The sequence below is a fragment of the Durio zibethinus genome, chromosome 6 (assembly GCF_047325235.1).
Source record: "Durio zibethinus cultivar Kanyao isolate XHJ-2024 chromosome 6, ASM4732523v1, whole genome shotgun sequence".
NCBI lineage: Eukaryota > Viridiplantae > Streptophyta > Magnoliopsida > Malvales > Malvaceae > Durio > Durio zibethinus.
This window is the reverse complement of record NC_143167.1, coordinates 25,978,918-25,993,624: the sequence shown is the minus strand read 5'-3', so window position 1 is coordinate 25,993,624 and position 14,707 is coordinate 25,978,918. Positions and strand designations below refer to the sequence as shown.

Here is a 14,707-nt window from a genome sequence, read left to right as displayed (position 1 = left end):
TTTGAAATTTTCATATCTAAATCTGATTGAAACTGAATATATATATTTAATATTCAACTTTAATCTGAACTGAATAATAAAAAAAATCAATTCAAACCGAATCAAATACTATAATTTTAAATTAATTCTTGATTTTTTTTAATTGTTTCTCACCTCTATTTAGTAACCCGAGTAAAGAAACATTTTATGGGTGTAAATAAAATTTCTCAATTTTAATTTCCTTTTTAATAAATACTCTTACCGTTGTTGCACATAATAGAAAATTATGTGTCCATCACCCATTTTGTAATTGCCCCTTTATTTGTATTTCCCACTCATTCCCAAATTTCACTTTCCCGCCTAAAAAATAATTTCTCCTTCCCTCCCTTTCTCCCATCCCTTATAAAAATCTAGGGTTTCCATTTTCTTTCAATATTTTTTAAAATTCATTTTGCTGAAAATGCCTGGCCTTGGAAATCTTTCTCACTCTTCATCCCTGTCTCTGTCTCCTTGCCCTAACTTGAAGCTTCTCTCTCTTGACTCTGCCGATTCAACCGATGCTTTTGACCCTGGCACCCTCAAAACCCTTGCCCTTAAATGCAATTGGGGCCAGAGATTTCCCCACAAAGGCGTGGGCTGCAATGGGAATGGCATTAGGGTTTTGAAGCGAGCGAAGAAGGGGTCTAATGGTAAGGTTTTGGAGGATTATTTGAGAGATTGGGTTCAGAGGAAGATGGAGTCTGGTGTTCCTAAGTCCCGTTGTTTTCTTCCATTTCTCGTCGGGGCTAAGAAATTGGTATTTCTCTTTCTTGTTTCTTCATTATTTTGCTGTTTGGTTGTTGGAAAGTGTGTGTGAAAATAAATGGAATTTAAGTTTGAACTGTGGAATTTTTATTTGTTGATTTTCAATTGGTTTATTGAAAATGGCAGAAAATAACGTAAGTAAAAAAAGTTGAAATTGCGGGAAGATATATGACGCAACTAAAGTTGAAGAAATTGACTATTTCTTGGTTTTCCCTTTTGTTGCTTGGGGAATCTGACAATTCAATTACATGGTTTATGTTCAATAGCTTGGAAAATGTGGGAAAGAGAAGACATAGGGCAATGGTTGTTTATTATTAAATTAAATTTAAGGAGTCTGGGAAATAGAGATGTTAATTAGGTTATTTTGAAGATGACAGATATCTAGCCTATTTGGTGTGGGATTGTTTTGTTTGCAATTGAAAATATAGCCACTTTAGAATTAATGTTTTTTTTTGTTTGTTTTTGTTTTTGTTTCTTTGCAATGATTTCTATTGGCAACATTAGATTCTGATTCCATACCAATTTTATCCTTGCTCTTGGCCCGAAGTTATTCTTACGTTCCTTTAGGTGTATGGTGAGGGAATGTGGCAAACGAGTGATCGGCAATGGTTTACGTGTGGCAAAAGGAGGATTGAAGCTGAGCTCTGATTATTGAGTGCTGTGATAGGTGAAAAAGATAGTTAGTAGGATACTAGAAAGAGGATGGAAGTAAGGTATAGGAAAGAGGGAAGGGAGATTGAAAGCAGAAATAATGAAGCAGGAGCTGGCGTTAGGAATTTGAATTGGAAAAAGACATTGAGAATAGATAAGTGAGATAGGGAGTTCTGTATATTAATCATTTTGTTTGCCAAATGAAACCCATGTATCATTTATATAGGTTATGACATTCACTTAATGCAACCAATAAGAAAGTTGGTACCAGTTCATTTTATATTAAAGATAATCACTGTAATCTTAGGTCAATTAACTATTATTGTGAGGTTGTGATGAAAAGTTGAAATAGTCTAATGAATGGGACTATGGCGCATGGGAGGCACTCATGTATCCCATAGAAAACTTAAGCTAAGGACTTTTAACTATCTGTATATCTTAGCCTTCAAGTCAAGCTTTCTACAACATTTCAAGAGAAAGGATCTTTTCAGTTTTCATTCATCTTGGGTTTAAATCTGTGTATGTGTATTACGTTGGTCTTACCTGCAATAAAGGATTGAGAATGAGGTTAATTTGGTACATTTACTAATTTGTAATTACAAAAACTCCTTGATGGTACTTGGTGGCTTCATAGTTGCTTTATACAAACAGCCTTAGAATTTACAATTAATGGAAAATTGGTTTAGCAGAAACTACATTATGCAATGTGGGGTGTGCAAAATAGGTGTTGTAGCTATCTTATTTTGCCATTAAGTTTTATGTTTAGTTTGTCAGGGGAATTTTTTTCTGGGCAAAATGGGTATCTTCTCAATTTAAAGTGGTAAACATCACTGAAACATATCTTTATATTTTGTGCCTTGTTCCATTTGGATTTCAGATTGAGTGCTGCAAGAAGTTTTAATTATAAAAGAATCTTAATCCTTGAAGTTTATGATATTTTAAGACTCTAATATTGTGAAATTTACCTAGAGTTTTTGTGGTTAACTACCACCTTCCTCTTTGTAATTTTTCTGTTGCTTCTTGCATGTAACTAGTTTCTCTGTTCCTTGTTCATTACTGTTTATTTATCAGATGAAGAGAAGAAATGTACTGCATATTCTTACAAAGAGTTCAGTTTGTTGCATGATACATTGCTAACAGTGACATTAGCAGTTATGGTATAACTGCATCAATTGACACCTGTCTGTTTATCATTTTGAAACTTGAATATGTATGTGCTGCTAGATTTTACTGCCTTTTTGTTTCTATTCTCTTATTAACTTTTTCATGAAATTGAGTTTCTCATTGTGTATCTAATATCCTTTGATTGTAATAAGCTGGTGGATATTTGACCATTTCTTTTTCTTTTTTGTTCTTTTTTCTTTTTTCTTTTTTTCTGAAAATTCATCACAGGTTGAATGTCTCCATTGCCATAAGCTCATCTATCCAGGGGAGGAGGTCTTATGCTCAGTTCGTGGTTGTCAAGGAGTTTATCATGAAATATGTGCCAAAGAAAGTCTTAGGATGTCTAACCCAAAAAAGTTCCAGTGTCCACAGCATGTAATTCTTGCATCTGCTAATTTATTGTTTACTTTCAAAGATGTTATATCCTTGTACTATTTCTTTGCTTCTATCTAGCTAAAATGTACCTCATCGTTTGCAAAGTAGAAAGGGAAAAAGGGAGAGAAGGGCATAGATATGTATGCAAATTATAGTTTTCTTGCCTGAACAGGAAGTGCCGTACAACCCTAGTGTTTTTTCTTTGACTTTTAGTTTTTGTTTTTGCGTGTATTTTCTTTACAGCTGTTTTCTTATAATGTTGTTATTGTTGATTGATAAAAGTCTTCCTGGATTATTTTCTCTGTTCCTTATTGTTCATGTGGTTTTTGGAATTAAGCATAATTTAGTTACTACTCAAATGTTACATGTTTTCTTTTGAATGAGTAGTTTCTTGCTTTAGGGACTGAACCCTAAATTTTTAAAAATTCTATGATGTTAGAATCGTGTTATGCTGTCTTCATCAAAACTTATTGCTTATTTCTCTTGTTAAAGATATGATCAGAGATTTCATCTGTAGAAACTGAAAGCAACTTCTTGTGTTAGTTTTGACCAGAAATCTGAAAATGTTTCAAGTTTGATGTTTGTTCTCAGCTACTGCCTATCTGACCTCTTCCCTTAAGATTGTGACTTATTTTATCCTGGATGATTATGATATATGTGAGGATTGCAAACGTCTTTTCTGAAACATGTTCATAATTATGACTTGCAGTTTTACTTATCTACTTGGCATCTTCAATGAATAGGTATGCTTCATTTGCAGACAGAGATTACAATGGCGATGTGTATGTTGTACAATGGCATCTCATGATAAGTGCTCCCCATGGCCAGATGCAGTGGTTCGTTTGAAGGACAAATCAGGGAGAGTAATTTGTTGGAGGCATCCAACTAATTGGCGGCTAGATAAGAAGGTCAATTTCTTCTTTCCTTCATCAGATATGTCCTATTTCTGTTTTTATCCTTATAATATTATTCCCCATGACAAGGCTGCCTTAAAGTCTTCAGCAGATGTGATTAGCATGGCAGTGGCTGTATCTCAAATAAAAATTTTATTTAACTACATTTTCTTTCTTTGTTTTCTTTTTTGGGGTGAATGCTAAGACTTTGGATTTCTTTTTTCATGTGAAATACTTTTGTAGTATGCCATATTTAATCTTGAGGTCATGTTCTGGTTAATTGTGCTGAATACCTAAACCTACTCCAATTCTGGAATAGCACTTAGAAATTTATGTCTCCATCAAAGTTTTTAGTAATTGACTTGGAGTCTAGTCAGCCATTTGGGTGGAATTTGAAGCATGAAAAAATATTTTGGATTACTAATTACATTGGAACTTATGGTTGTATTTTGGAACTTGAATTTGGAAGGAGGTATTGAATTCAAGGTTGTTAATATCATATTGGATGATGTTTTGGGTTTTTTTTTTTGTAAAATGCTATATGCTAGTACTAGTGGTTTTGGCATATTATTTTGGACTTTTTGGTTTAGTACAAATATATTTCTAAATATATATGAACTTGTACATAATAATACAACTAATAATCTACAAAATAAATATTCAATATTTTCAAAAATCAAATAAATAAGTTTAAAAGTATAAGAAATAATATTATCAATTTATCATGATATTTTTAAGCATTTAATATAATCATATGATATTTAAATGAGCATTTTTATTTTTCATGTAAATATTAAGATAAAAACAAAGAGATGAAAACAAAAAATCTTGGTTTTATAATTGTTAAAATTTACAGAGGGAGTACAATTGTTTTCTTGAAAGAGATTAAAATATTTACGAACTTTGGTTTGAAAAATAAAATATAAAAGAAAACAAGTTACAGTAAAAAATAGAGAAATTCAACTTTCAAAGGTTCTTTTGTCAATTAGTTTTATTTTTATTAAGTCAAAAATAGTCAAACAACAAAGACAAGTTAAAAATTAGAAAACATATTTCATATTCATGTATCAGCCAAAACAAATTAATCCATCGATATTCACCGAAGCCAACGAAATCAACAAGTATTACTTGGTACCAAGTTTGGTACGAAAAATCACCTTTAATTGTGTCATGTTTTGGTATAATTGAAGTGTATTGGCCAATACAAACAGTATCAAAATGAAATTAATAACATTGATTGAATTCCAAATTTAGCATAAATTGTGATAGAAGTTATGAAATATGACTTTCATGATTAAACTCAAATCTATACATTTGTTAGAATCTATCATTCAATGAATTTGATATACTTAGATGTTGAAAATGGTTTTAAGGTCTTCCATCCTTACTCTCTTAAACAAATAGTTACCTTGAAATTTTATTAATTTTTATAGAATGTCTTTGGTCTTTGACTCGTACCAGATTTTAAGTTAGATTATAAATCTTACCATATAAAAAAGGTTATGGATGTAACATTGGCGTAGTTGTTGCAAGATCCATAATTTATTGTTTGATGCAAGCTTTCAATTGTTATGTTGTTGATAGAACTCTAGGTGTTGCAAATTCGTTGATTCATACCAGAGTTTGAGACTTGCATAGATGCATGGCCAGAAGGATTGAGTTTGAGTTTGCCCACTTTTACCCTCACCAGTCATAAATGTGATTTGAAACCTCATCCATGACCATATTCATGTTTGGTAGGCTAAGAGTTGCATGCAAGATCTTACATCTAATCCATTTCTCAAATTTGAGATTTGTAAATCCCCTTTTTGTGCTGGAGTTTGAGCTTTTTGTGCTCGTGTGTATGCTTATGTCTAACATAGTGCATGCCCTATAAAAGCTTTCAGGTCTAGTTAGTTATTGTAAAGGATTCATAGATTGGTCTATGATTTAGTTATCCGGATCACAGTACTTACTGGTTTCATTTTAACTGTATCATTGTGTTTTATCTTGAGGTTTATCTCTCCATTCTTATTTTCTATTGATTAGGTTGGCTGACTGGACTTATATATTTGTTGAATGAGCAGCATGCAGTTCCAGCAACTGAAATAGAGGTGAGAATTTTTTTTGCACTTTCTTAGTGAAATTGTTCAATTTATATGGTATAAACTTCCACTATATGGATATTAAATAATGTATAAATTATTAGTAGATGTTTATGGGAAGCAAGGCAATATTATCAGATAAGTTTTTCAAGTTTGGGTCAGAAATGTTTTGATACTCTGACATTATTCAGTTATTATTATGTGGTAAATTGAAGCTTCCCAATATGCCATAATGAGAGTGTATGTTGCATTTCACATTTCACTTAATAGAAAAAATGGGGAAAGGTTGCAGTTTAAACTTGCAACAATTAGCTTTTGCCTGTGTATTGTCAGATATGAGTGTCAGATTGACTTGATACCTATATGTCTTCTATACTTTGGTTTGGAAAACAAATTATTTCTGGTTTATCTTTAAAATCTGAATTCTATGAGTTACCCAAAGAAGGTAAAGAAAAGATTATTATGCCTCATTAATTTTTTATAAGTTTATTGAGGAGTTTGTTATAATTGTTTTGGTTGTTTGATAATACTTAATAATGTAGGTTTTCAATGAAAAACTCTTCAAGATTTGTAAGATCACCAGAATATTCAAATGTAAAATAATAATCTATACCATGCCAACTCGTCTGCTATATGTTTGGTTACAGTTAATGATATCTGTCAAATGCTCAGTGACACCAGATTTAATTGGCTAACTTTTTCCATCCTTTGTATTTTAGGACATTTTCCGTCAATTGCCTTTACCTTATATGGATGAGGAGTTCAAGCTTGACTTGACAAGTAGAGATTTAATGGAGAATAAATTGGAGCCACCTCCATATGTCCACATCAAGCGCAGTATCCTAAGCATTTCATTACGATATTAAACCAAATTCAAGTTTATGAGTTGAATTATTTAATCAAATGCTCTAGTAGTATTTTTTCTTATTTGAGTTCTGTCAATGATGCACATTGTCTTTAATATGAGTTTATAAATGGAAGTTATTTTGAGAAATTTCTTATTAATATGAATATATTGGAATTTGATATTGTGTGCAAATGTAATGTGTCATACATATATTTACTGTCATATTGCATGCTTAGTAGAATCAATACATATTAAGGTGAAACCATGGCATGAAATGACTTACAACAACTTAAGGCTACGATTTGGCTAGCTGTGTAATGAATTTTGCTTGAAATTTTGTTAACATGTATGATATTTAGTTTTTGAAAGGTGTCGTTCCTTTGTTTATTTAAGCATTGGTGATAGATGCTTAATTATCATTTAACCCATAAAACAAATCAATAGAGAAGGGAATCTAGCCGATAATAGTGTTATACTAGAAAACTGATTATTGCTGCTGTTCTCAGTATTTCAACAACCAGAGAATTGGCTAAGATTTTTTTCTAATAGTTTTGCTTTCTATGGCTATGACTTATTGCTGATTGAGAAGAAATTTTTTTTTTTTATATTCTAGTGTACATATTGCTAGCATTTTGATTAAATTGTTATTAGAATCTTTTGAACCTAAATATAAGTCTTATAGTTTATTTCCTTAACTTTTCTCGATTTTTATTTAATTTTCTTAAATTTTTAGGATAAACAAACTTGAACAAATGCACAAACTATATACACATCTATGGTTTTTTTTTTTTCTCAAATATGTTTGCATTTAGAATAATTAGGGATCTTTTAAAAGAGAATGAGAAATAAGAAATATTGTTTTTAACTTGCTAACTGGAGATGCTGATAAATAACACTGCTTGATGTTAAACAGATTCTTTTTGTTCCATCTAAGATATGGATGATAAGATGGCTAAGCATTGGGTGTTGTGATATGTTGATATATATGGGCTGAATTATGTCTTGTCATTTGACATGTCGAACGGAATTTCCAATTTGGCAAGTGAAAATTGTTTCATTATAAAATTGTTGTAGTTGTAGTATACATTTTTGTTTGAATTGCCTTAAATGAAGTTAGATGTTTACCTAGTGAAGAAGAAGCGTGATGATGCTGATGATGATATTGGATGCACAAGTTGCAGTTCTACTTGCTCTGAGGATTGTGTATGCAGGTATCTATAATTTGCCTTTGAAGTATATATTGCTTAACACAGGTATAATCTATGTTAATTAGACTCGGGGGTGAGTGTTGGATATGGCTGTGTACATTCAATTTTTTCTGAGTTTTTTCATCTATTTTGAGGGTAGGACCAACATACTCATGTCCATCGGGATGTGTCCGACATGGGTCAAGGAAAATGAAGAGTCAGAGCAATGTAGAATATATTAAGTGATCGTCTTAAGTCTATAAAAAATTCTCATAAAACATTGATTTCATTTTTCTTTTTAAAATATTTTTCCCCTAGAAAAATGTGCAGATGGGCTAGTGAACTTCTAAAAATGAGTTCTGTATGAGTATTCTTGTGGCTGTCTGTGCATTCATTTGTCCATACGTGTGCACATGCATTTCATGGCGCACATATTGTCTCCTTTTCAGTCATTCATTTTCCAATAACATACTATGATTAGAATTGCGTTATTGTTTTTTAACTTGATATTTGAAAATGATTTTTCTTCTTTCAATCTGTTATGTGGGTCTCCTAATCCAATACTGTTGGTTGAAAATCCTATAGAGTATGATTCTGCTCTTCTTAGGTCAAAAATTACACTGACTTGAAAAAAATGAACTGTGATTTGAATTTGACCTCCTTGGATTAAATTAAAGGGGTTGGTAAAAAAAAACAGAGATGTTAATTAACAAAGAGTCTTAACAGATTACCATGTCTGTATTGTGAATATGTGGTTACAAGTAATCAATCAAAATAATAGGAATTAGACCTAAGATGAATCCTAATAGAAAAACTTGAATGATCTCAACATATTTGAGAGCAGAATAAGAAAGGTAAGACCTACACCAATATATTAATCACTACTGCCCATGAATCTCAATAACTAAACTTGATAAAACATAATTGCATTCTTTTACATTCTTCATCAGTAGAAAAACTTGATATTTCATCCACCTGATATATTATTTGAATGTACCAGTTGTCAATTATGCAAAGCAGTTATGTAAATATTTCCAATGTTTTTTTTATTCTGATTTGTCACTTATTATGACAAATTGACAATCAAGTTATAACATGCTTGTACCATATGTTAGAGTTCAATGCATAAGCTGCTCAAAGGCTTGCCACTGCCCTGAAACTTGCAGCAACAGGCCATTTCGCAAGGAGAAAAAGATCAGAATTGTTAAGGTGACAATTGGTTGTGAACTGTCAATTATCTTTATCTCAAATTTGTTTATGTATGAGCAGATGATATTTAGTGTTGGTTTTAAGACTACACTTTAGAAATAGTGAAGGCAATTATTGCCTATAAAATATGCTTCTGAATAAGCACTTATTTTCCTTTCAGACTGAGCTTTGTGGTTGGGGAGTAGAGGCAGCTGAACCTATTAATAAAGGAGATTTTGTAATTGAGTATATTGGGGAAGGTAGTTTCACTTCTTCTGAATTAAAATTTTTCTGTATATCTAAACATTCTTTTGTTCTGTAATTTTTTTCTTTTTAAATATTATGGTCAAGTTATAGTTGTTATGGAAAAATGGAAGTCTTGCATTTAAACATCCCTGAACAGTTCTCTGGCATAGAAATTCATATTAAGCATCAGTTATCGCTGTCATCAAAGAGGTGTGTTTTGTCTAAAGTGCAGCATCGTTCTCTAGTATATGTGTGTTTTGGTAGCATTAAGTATAATATCAACCAAAGACATGAATCATTTATTGAATTGGACGATGTCTTGTGCTTTTATAGACGAAAAATCATAATTTTATAAATATTCCCAAGGTCACTATGTCCCACATGATATTACTCAACTTCACAAAGTTATTGCTTACCACTCTATGCCTAGGGCTCTGTTATTTTTTATTTTAATTTCCATGAACACCACATAGCAGTGGACTCGGTATGAAATGTATTTTTTGTATGTGCTCCAAATGAATTATAGTTATGGAATTAGTTGACAATCTTCTCTCAACACAATTTCAATTACTTTTACTAACAAATCATGCAAAATCTGCTTATTTACATGTTAGGTGTTAAGCTGTCTAAAAGTTTGGATGACATAGACCATGAAACATTCAATAGATGTATCTTTAGGAGCAACATTGGTCTAGTCTTAAATCTAACTATTTTGATCTAGTTATAGACATATATGCATTCAGTTTGACATTTAGACATGCAAGTTGTCATTGTCTATCTAGTGATGAAACATTACTGTTTCTAGCAAGAAACAGTGATTCTCGCTCCATTTGACTGATTACACTATGGAATTTCATATGTATGATGAATACAAGCACATTTTTCATCACCTGATGTTTATGGCTGGCCTTCCTCATTTTTTCTTTTCTTTTCTTTATTTGATAGCTGAATACTAATTAAATAACTATCTTTCTTTACAGTTATTGATGATGCTCAGTGTGAACAGAGGCTTTGGGACATGAAATACAAAGGGGTGAAGAATTTTTACATGTGTGAAATTCGAAAAGACTTCACAATAGATGCAACTTTCAAAGGGAACACATCTCGTTTTCTAAATCACGGCTGTGATCCTAACTGTGTTTTGGAGAAGTGGTTGGTATTAATGATATTGCTTTTTCATGTTGTGGCTGTTAAATAACTGTAAAAGTTTTTCCTAAGATTGGAAAGCACTATCTTACCTGCTAAAACTTTTATTACAAAAATGGCATGCTCATTTTCAAGGAAACTCCACATGCATGCCACCAGCAATTATCCTTGTCTGTGGTTTTAGATTATAAATGCCTCATAAAAGATTTTTATGCAAATTGCAATATGCATCTGTCTAGTTATGAGGCCAATCTTTCTTTTTTTCTTTGTTTGGATGTTGGCTAAAACATATTTTAGGAATATGTTTGGAGAATATCACCAACAGCTTTTTTTTGCTTCTTGTTGGCTTTCTTTTTCTTCCATACAATTTGAAAAGCTTTAGAGGGTGAATCCTAAATGTTAACTGTATTTTCTTCTCATTTCTTTCTTTATGTGTTTGCCAGATATGGAATATACAATTTCTTCTGCAGGTTTCTGCCAGCATTTTGTTGATATGAAATTTCAAACATCCCAGTTGGAAATAGACTAGTTAGTTTAGTTTGGGCCATTGACTAGCGGATCTATTTTTACTATCCTATCTACTTCTCATGCCGTTTAGAGTTCTAGAGTAGATTTTTTTAGTGCCACTTAGATTCTTATGTTCTCATCAAAACATTCAGGTTCATGTGTTTATCATGTGTATCTGGTAGGATTCTTATGTGCTAAAGCCTATATGGTAGAACGTTCTTTAATAATATTTCATTTTAACCATTTAAAACTGCTGTCCTGTTAGGCAAGTTGAAGGGGAGACACGTGTGGGAGTGTTTGCTACTCGATCAATCGAAGTTGGCGAGGCACTGACATATGACTACAGGTATGCATGGGTCTCAATATTGCTCGCACAGTGTAAATTGCAGCCATTTCTGTGTTTTTAGTGAATCGCAATTAACAGCTATGGCAATGCGTGAATATAGATCTGTATGTGGACATTTGACGTTACAGTCCATGAAAGTGGAAATTGACATGTCAGCCTAATGTTTTATTTTCTTATTTTGATTAGTAAATATTAGACTTAAATAGGTGGCAACTTTGGTTAATGAACCTTGCCTAGATTAGATTGTTATTACCTTTTGCTTTGTGAATGTGTCCCAAGAAAAATGTTTAGATTATACCATATTGCCACCTTGGATAGAGTTGGAGGTTCAGAAAGCTTATCTAGACATGATTTCAACATTGTTCGAGTTGATGCCAATTCCTATCTTTAATGTTTTCTGAAGGGGATGCAGATTTCTTGGCTTCATTTAATCCTTGTTGAGTAGGTCAATGGCATAGGCTGCAATCATCACATTAGAAATTTAGGAAAAAGAGGTCTTTCTTATTCCTCTATTCTCCTAAAAGAACAGAATCTGAATCATAATTTTGTGGTTCTTTCAAATTGCCCCAAGGCCAAAACATTGATAGGAGATAACAGAAAACAATAAGATAAATCTAATGTGCAATTAATGATGTCAGGTATTTAAGGTTTTTGCATGATTAGATTTGTCATTAAAGTTCACTCTAACATCAAACTTGTTTGTCCAAATGGTGCAATATGATCAGAGTTGCTGTTCTCATTTGGCGGAAAATGCTAAGTTTATTGTTGTTGTGTCAAGGACCAAGTATACTATTTAATATGCATCTTGTCTTGTTAAAGAAAGCTCATCCTTTCTGCTGCATTATGTAAGTTTAAATCCTATGTTTTTCCTTCTGGCCAAAAAGAATACTGTGTTTTGTTGTTGGTGAGTTCTCTGGTACAAAATTGCTACATGATCTCCTTATTAAACACTAGTCATGGATTCACTTGACCATTGCTCAAAAGTCTAGACAAGCTAGTGAATGTTGTTATTATCATTATTAAAAGAGGATTGCTACATGATTGAAATGAAATGAATATAAGGTTTCATAGTTTGTGAAGGCAACTTCTCATCGCAATCCAGAACCTGGAGTGGATCCCTTGAGCATAGGGATAGATACTACAATGACATGGTGATGCTGTCGGCTCCTTTTTCTGGATGTGTTGTAGTTTCCATTTAGCCCCTTCTTTTAGAAAAAAGTTACTAGTAAATACTATTTCCCAGCTTAAGCTTGTGATTATTGTAATTTTTGTGTGCCTTTTGCTCTTGTAGATTTGTGCAATTTGGACCTGAAGTTAAGTGCCATTGTGGTGCGTCAAATTGTCAAGGTTATCTGGGGACCAAAAGGAAGATTGTTAAATTGGATCTTTGCTGGGGCTCTAAACGTAGGAGATCTTCAACTGCTTGCTTAGCCATCATAACTGTATAATTTGGTATCAGTTGCCTGTTTGGACTGGCTGGTTTGTTGTATATTAATCATACCATGCCAGAGGGGTGAAAAAGAAAGAAGAGAAATGAAAGAACTAAGACCAGCCAAGCTTCAACATTCTTGAAAAAAATTATGTTTTTGTTGAAAAAAATTATATGTTTTTTCTAACTTGTACAAGCCAATTCCCAAAATCTCCCTTGAATAGGCTTTGTTGTAATACCGTAGGAAGCATCTAAGCTCCCCATGTTGGGTTGCATTTCGCAGTGGATCTTGTACACAGGCTGGCTGAGAAAAATGAAAATGACTTTAAGAGGCATTAGAGATTTTATCGTTTTTTAACCTCTCTTGATGTTGGTTTTCATTTTTTACTTTTTTGTTTTAGGAATTAGATGACTGATTTCTCGTTTCTGATTTATATGTTTAGTCATCGGTTGCTTGAGTCGAGGTTCCTTGCTTATTACCTTGCTCGTCCAGTTGTGGGCTTGTCGAGGCTTGGTAACAAAGCTTTTCACTATGTTTTTGAAGGGGGCAAATTTTGAATCATTTAAGATTGATTCAATATTAAACCCAACTCGAATCTAGATTTTATTATAATTATTACCGTTAAGGATATGGAGAAGTGTCATTGGTGTCATATTTTTAAATAGGAAAAAAAAAATGATGACACCAGGTCGATTGCTAAAAATTGAAGCAGTCGCAATCTTGTATGATGTATCTCAAAGCAACTTCGTGATCACTCAATCATTAAACATTAATGGGTGTACATTCAGATATTCAACCTTGTCATCATATTTGTGTCAAGTGACGTAAATGCACAATAAAGCTAGAAATAAAGAAAGAAATTAAGCAAGCATCTAAGTTAACGCAACAATTAGCCTCATGATTCGTTGGTTCCTTATTTGTCAACTCCTTTTTCATGGTATATTTTCAAGAATAGGATTGCAAAATTCTTATACAAATGTGAATTCTGGTCTCGACTGTATTATCTTGGATAGACATGCTAAACCTAGCGTGATTCCCCATTAAAATTCCACTTTCTTAGACATAGCAATTGCTCAAAACCAATACGTGAAGTAAAGGTGTCCATGGACTGCAACTCCTCTAGTGCCTAGTTTGGCGAGACTATTTAGTCTCATTTATTATTAAAATATTAAAAAGAAATTTTTATTAATATTTTAAAATATATTGTAAGGTAGTGAGTTAATTATGTAGTAAACGGAACACGTTGATGGTTAAAACTTGAAACTTCAATTTGAAGGTCATCGGATCCCAATCTTAATTGTAAAGGGAGGGATGAATTTAATGAAATGAAAAAAGCTACTTGCCTCCTATTATATATTCTTACATACTTAGATTTGGTTTTTGGTATATAATTGAAGGGACATGAATTTGGATCTTAAACTTCAATCTTCTTAAAGAGGTAACAACCATCGGGCCAAGCTTGAGTTACCTATAATTGTTGATCTTATTATTCATCATCTTGCTAGCTTAATTAGTGATATTGGTGAGGTAAATAGAAAGAAGTTAGAATGTTCATATTGTCATATATTGAGAGAAGACAATTTTTCTGCAGATGCTTTGGCTAAATTAGCTTGTGAGGTGAAGGATTTTGAAGTTCTTCAGCCGTTTTTTCCAGAAGTTTCTAGGGGTGTGGAATATGCTTTAATTTTATTTATTTCTCTTTGTAATAAAACAATTCACTTTCTTTTGCAAAAAATAATTCGCAGCCAACACTTTAAATGAGAATACACACACTTAAATTGAGCCAACTAACTATAGTCACTTTATTTACATTTTTTATTTGAGGGTTATATAAATTCAATCCTAATTAATTATTAAAAT

At 32.3% G+C, this 14,707-nt stretch overlaps 1 protein-coding gene across 1 annotated transcript; it reads left to right on the top strand.

Annotated features, from left to right (window-relative positions):
* Window positions 1–319: 319 nt before the first annotated feature.
* LOC111286493 (histone-lysine N-methyltransferase ASHR3-like) lies at window positions 320–13,196 on the top strand. The gene is made up of 11 exons (XM_022876493.2): window positions 320–775; window positions 2,827–2,973; window positions 3,717–3,881; window positions 5,933–5,959; window positions 6,670–6,787; window positions 7,915–8,008; window positions 9,100–9,193; window positions 9,354–9,432; window positions 10,399–10,570; window positions 11,337–11,417; window positions 12,709–13,196. The coding sequence occupies exons 1-11, from the start codon at window positions 440–442 to the stop codon at window positions 12,863–12,865; spliced, it is 1,470 nt and encodes a 489-aa protein (XP_022732228.2). The 5' UTR covers window positions 320–439; the 3' UTR covers window positions 12,866–13,196.
* Window positions 13,197–14,707: the final 1,511 nt, after the last annotated feature.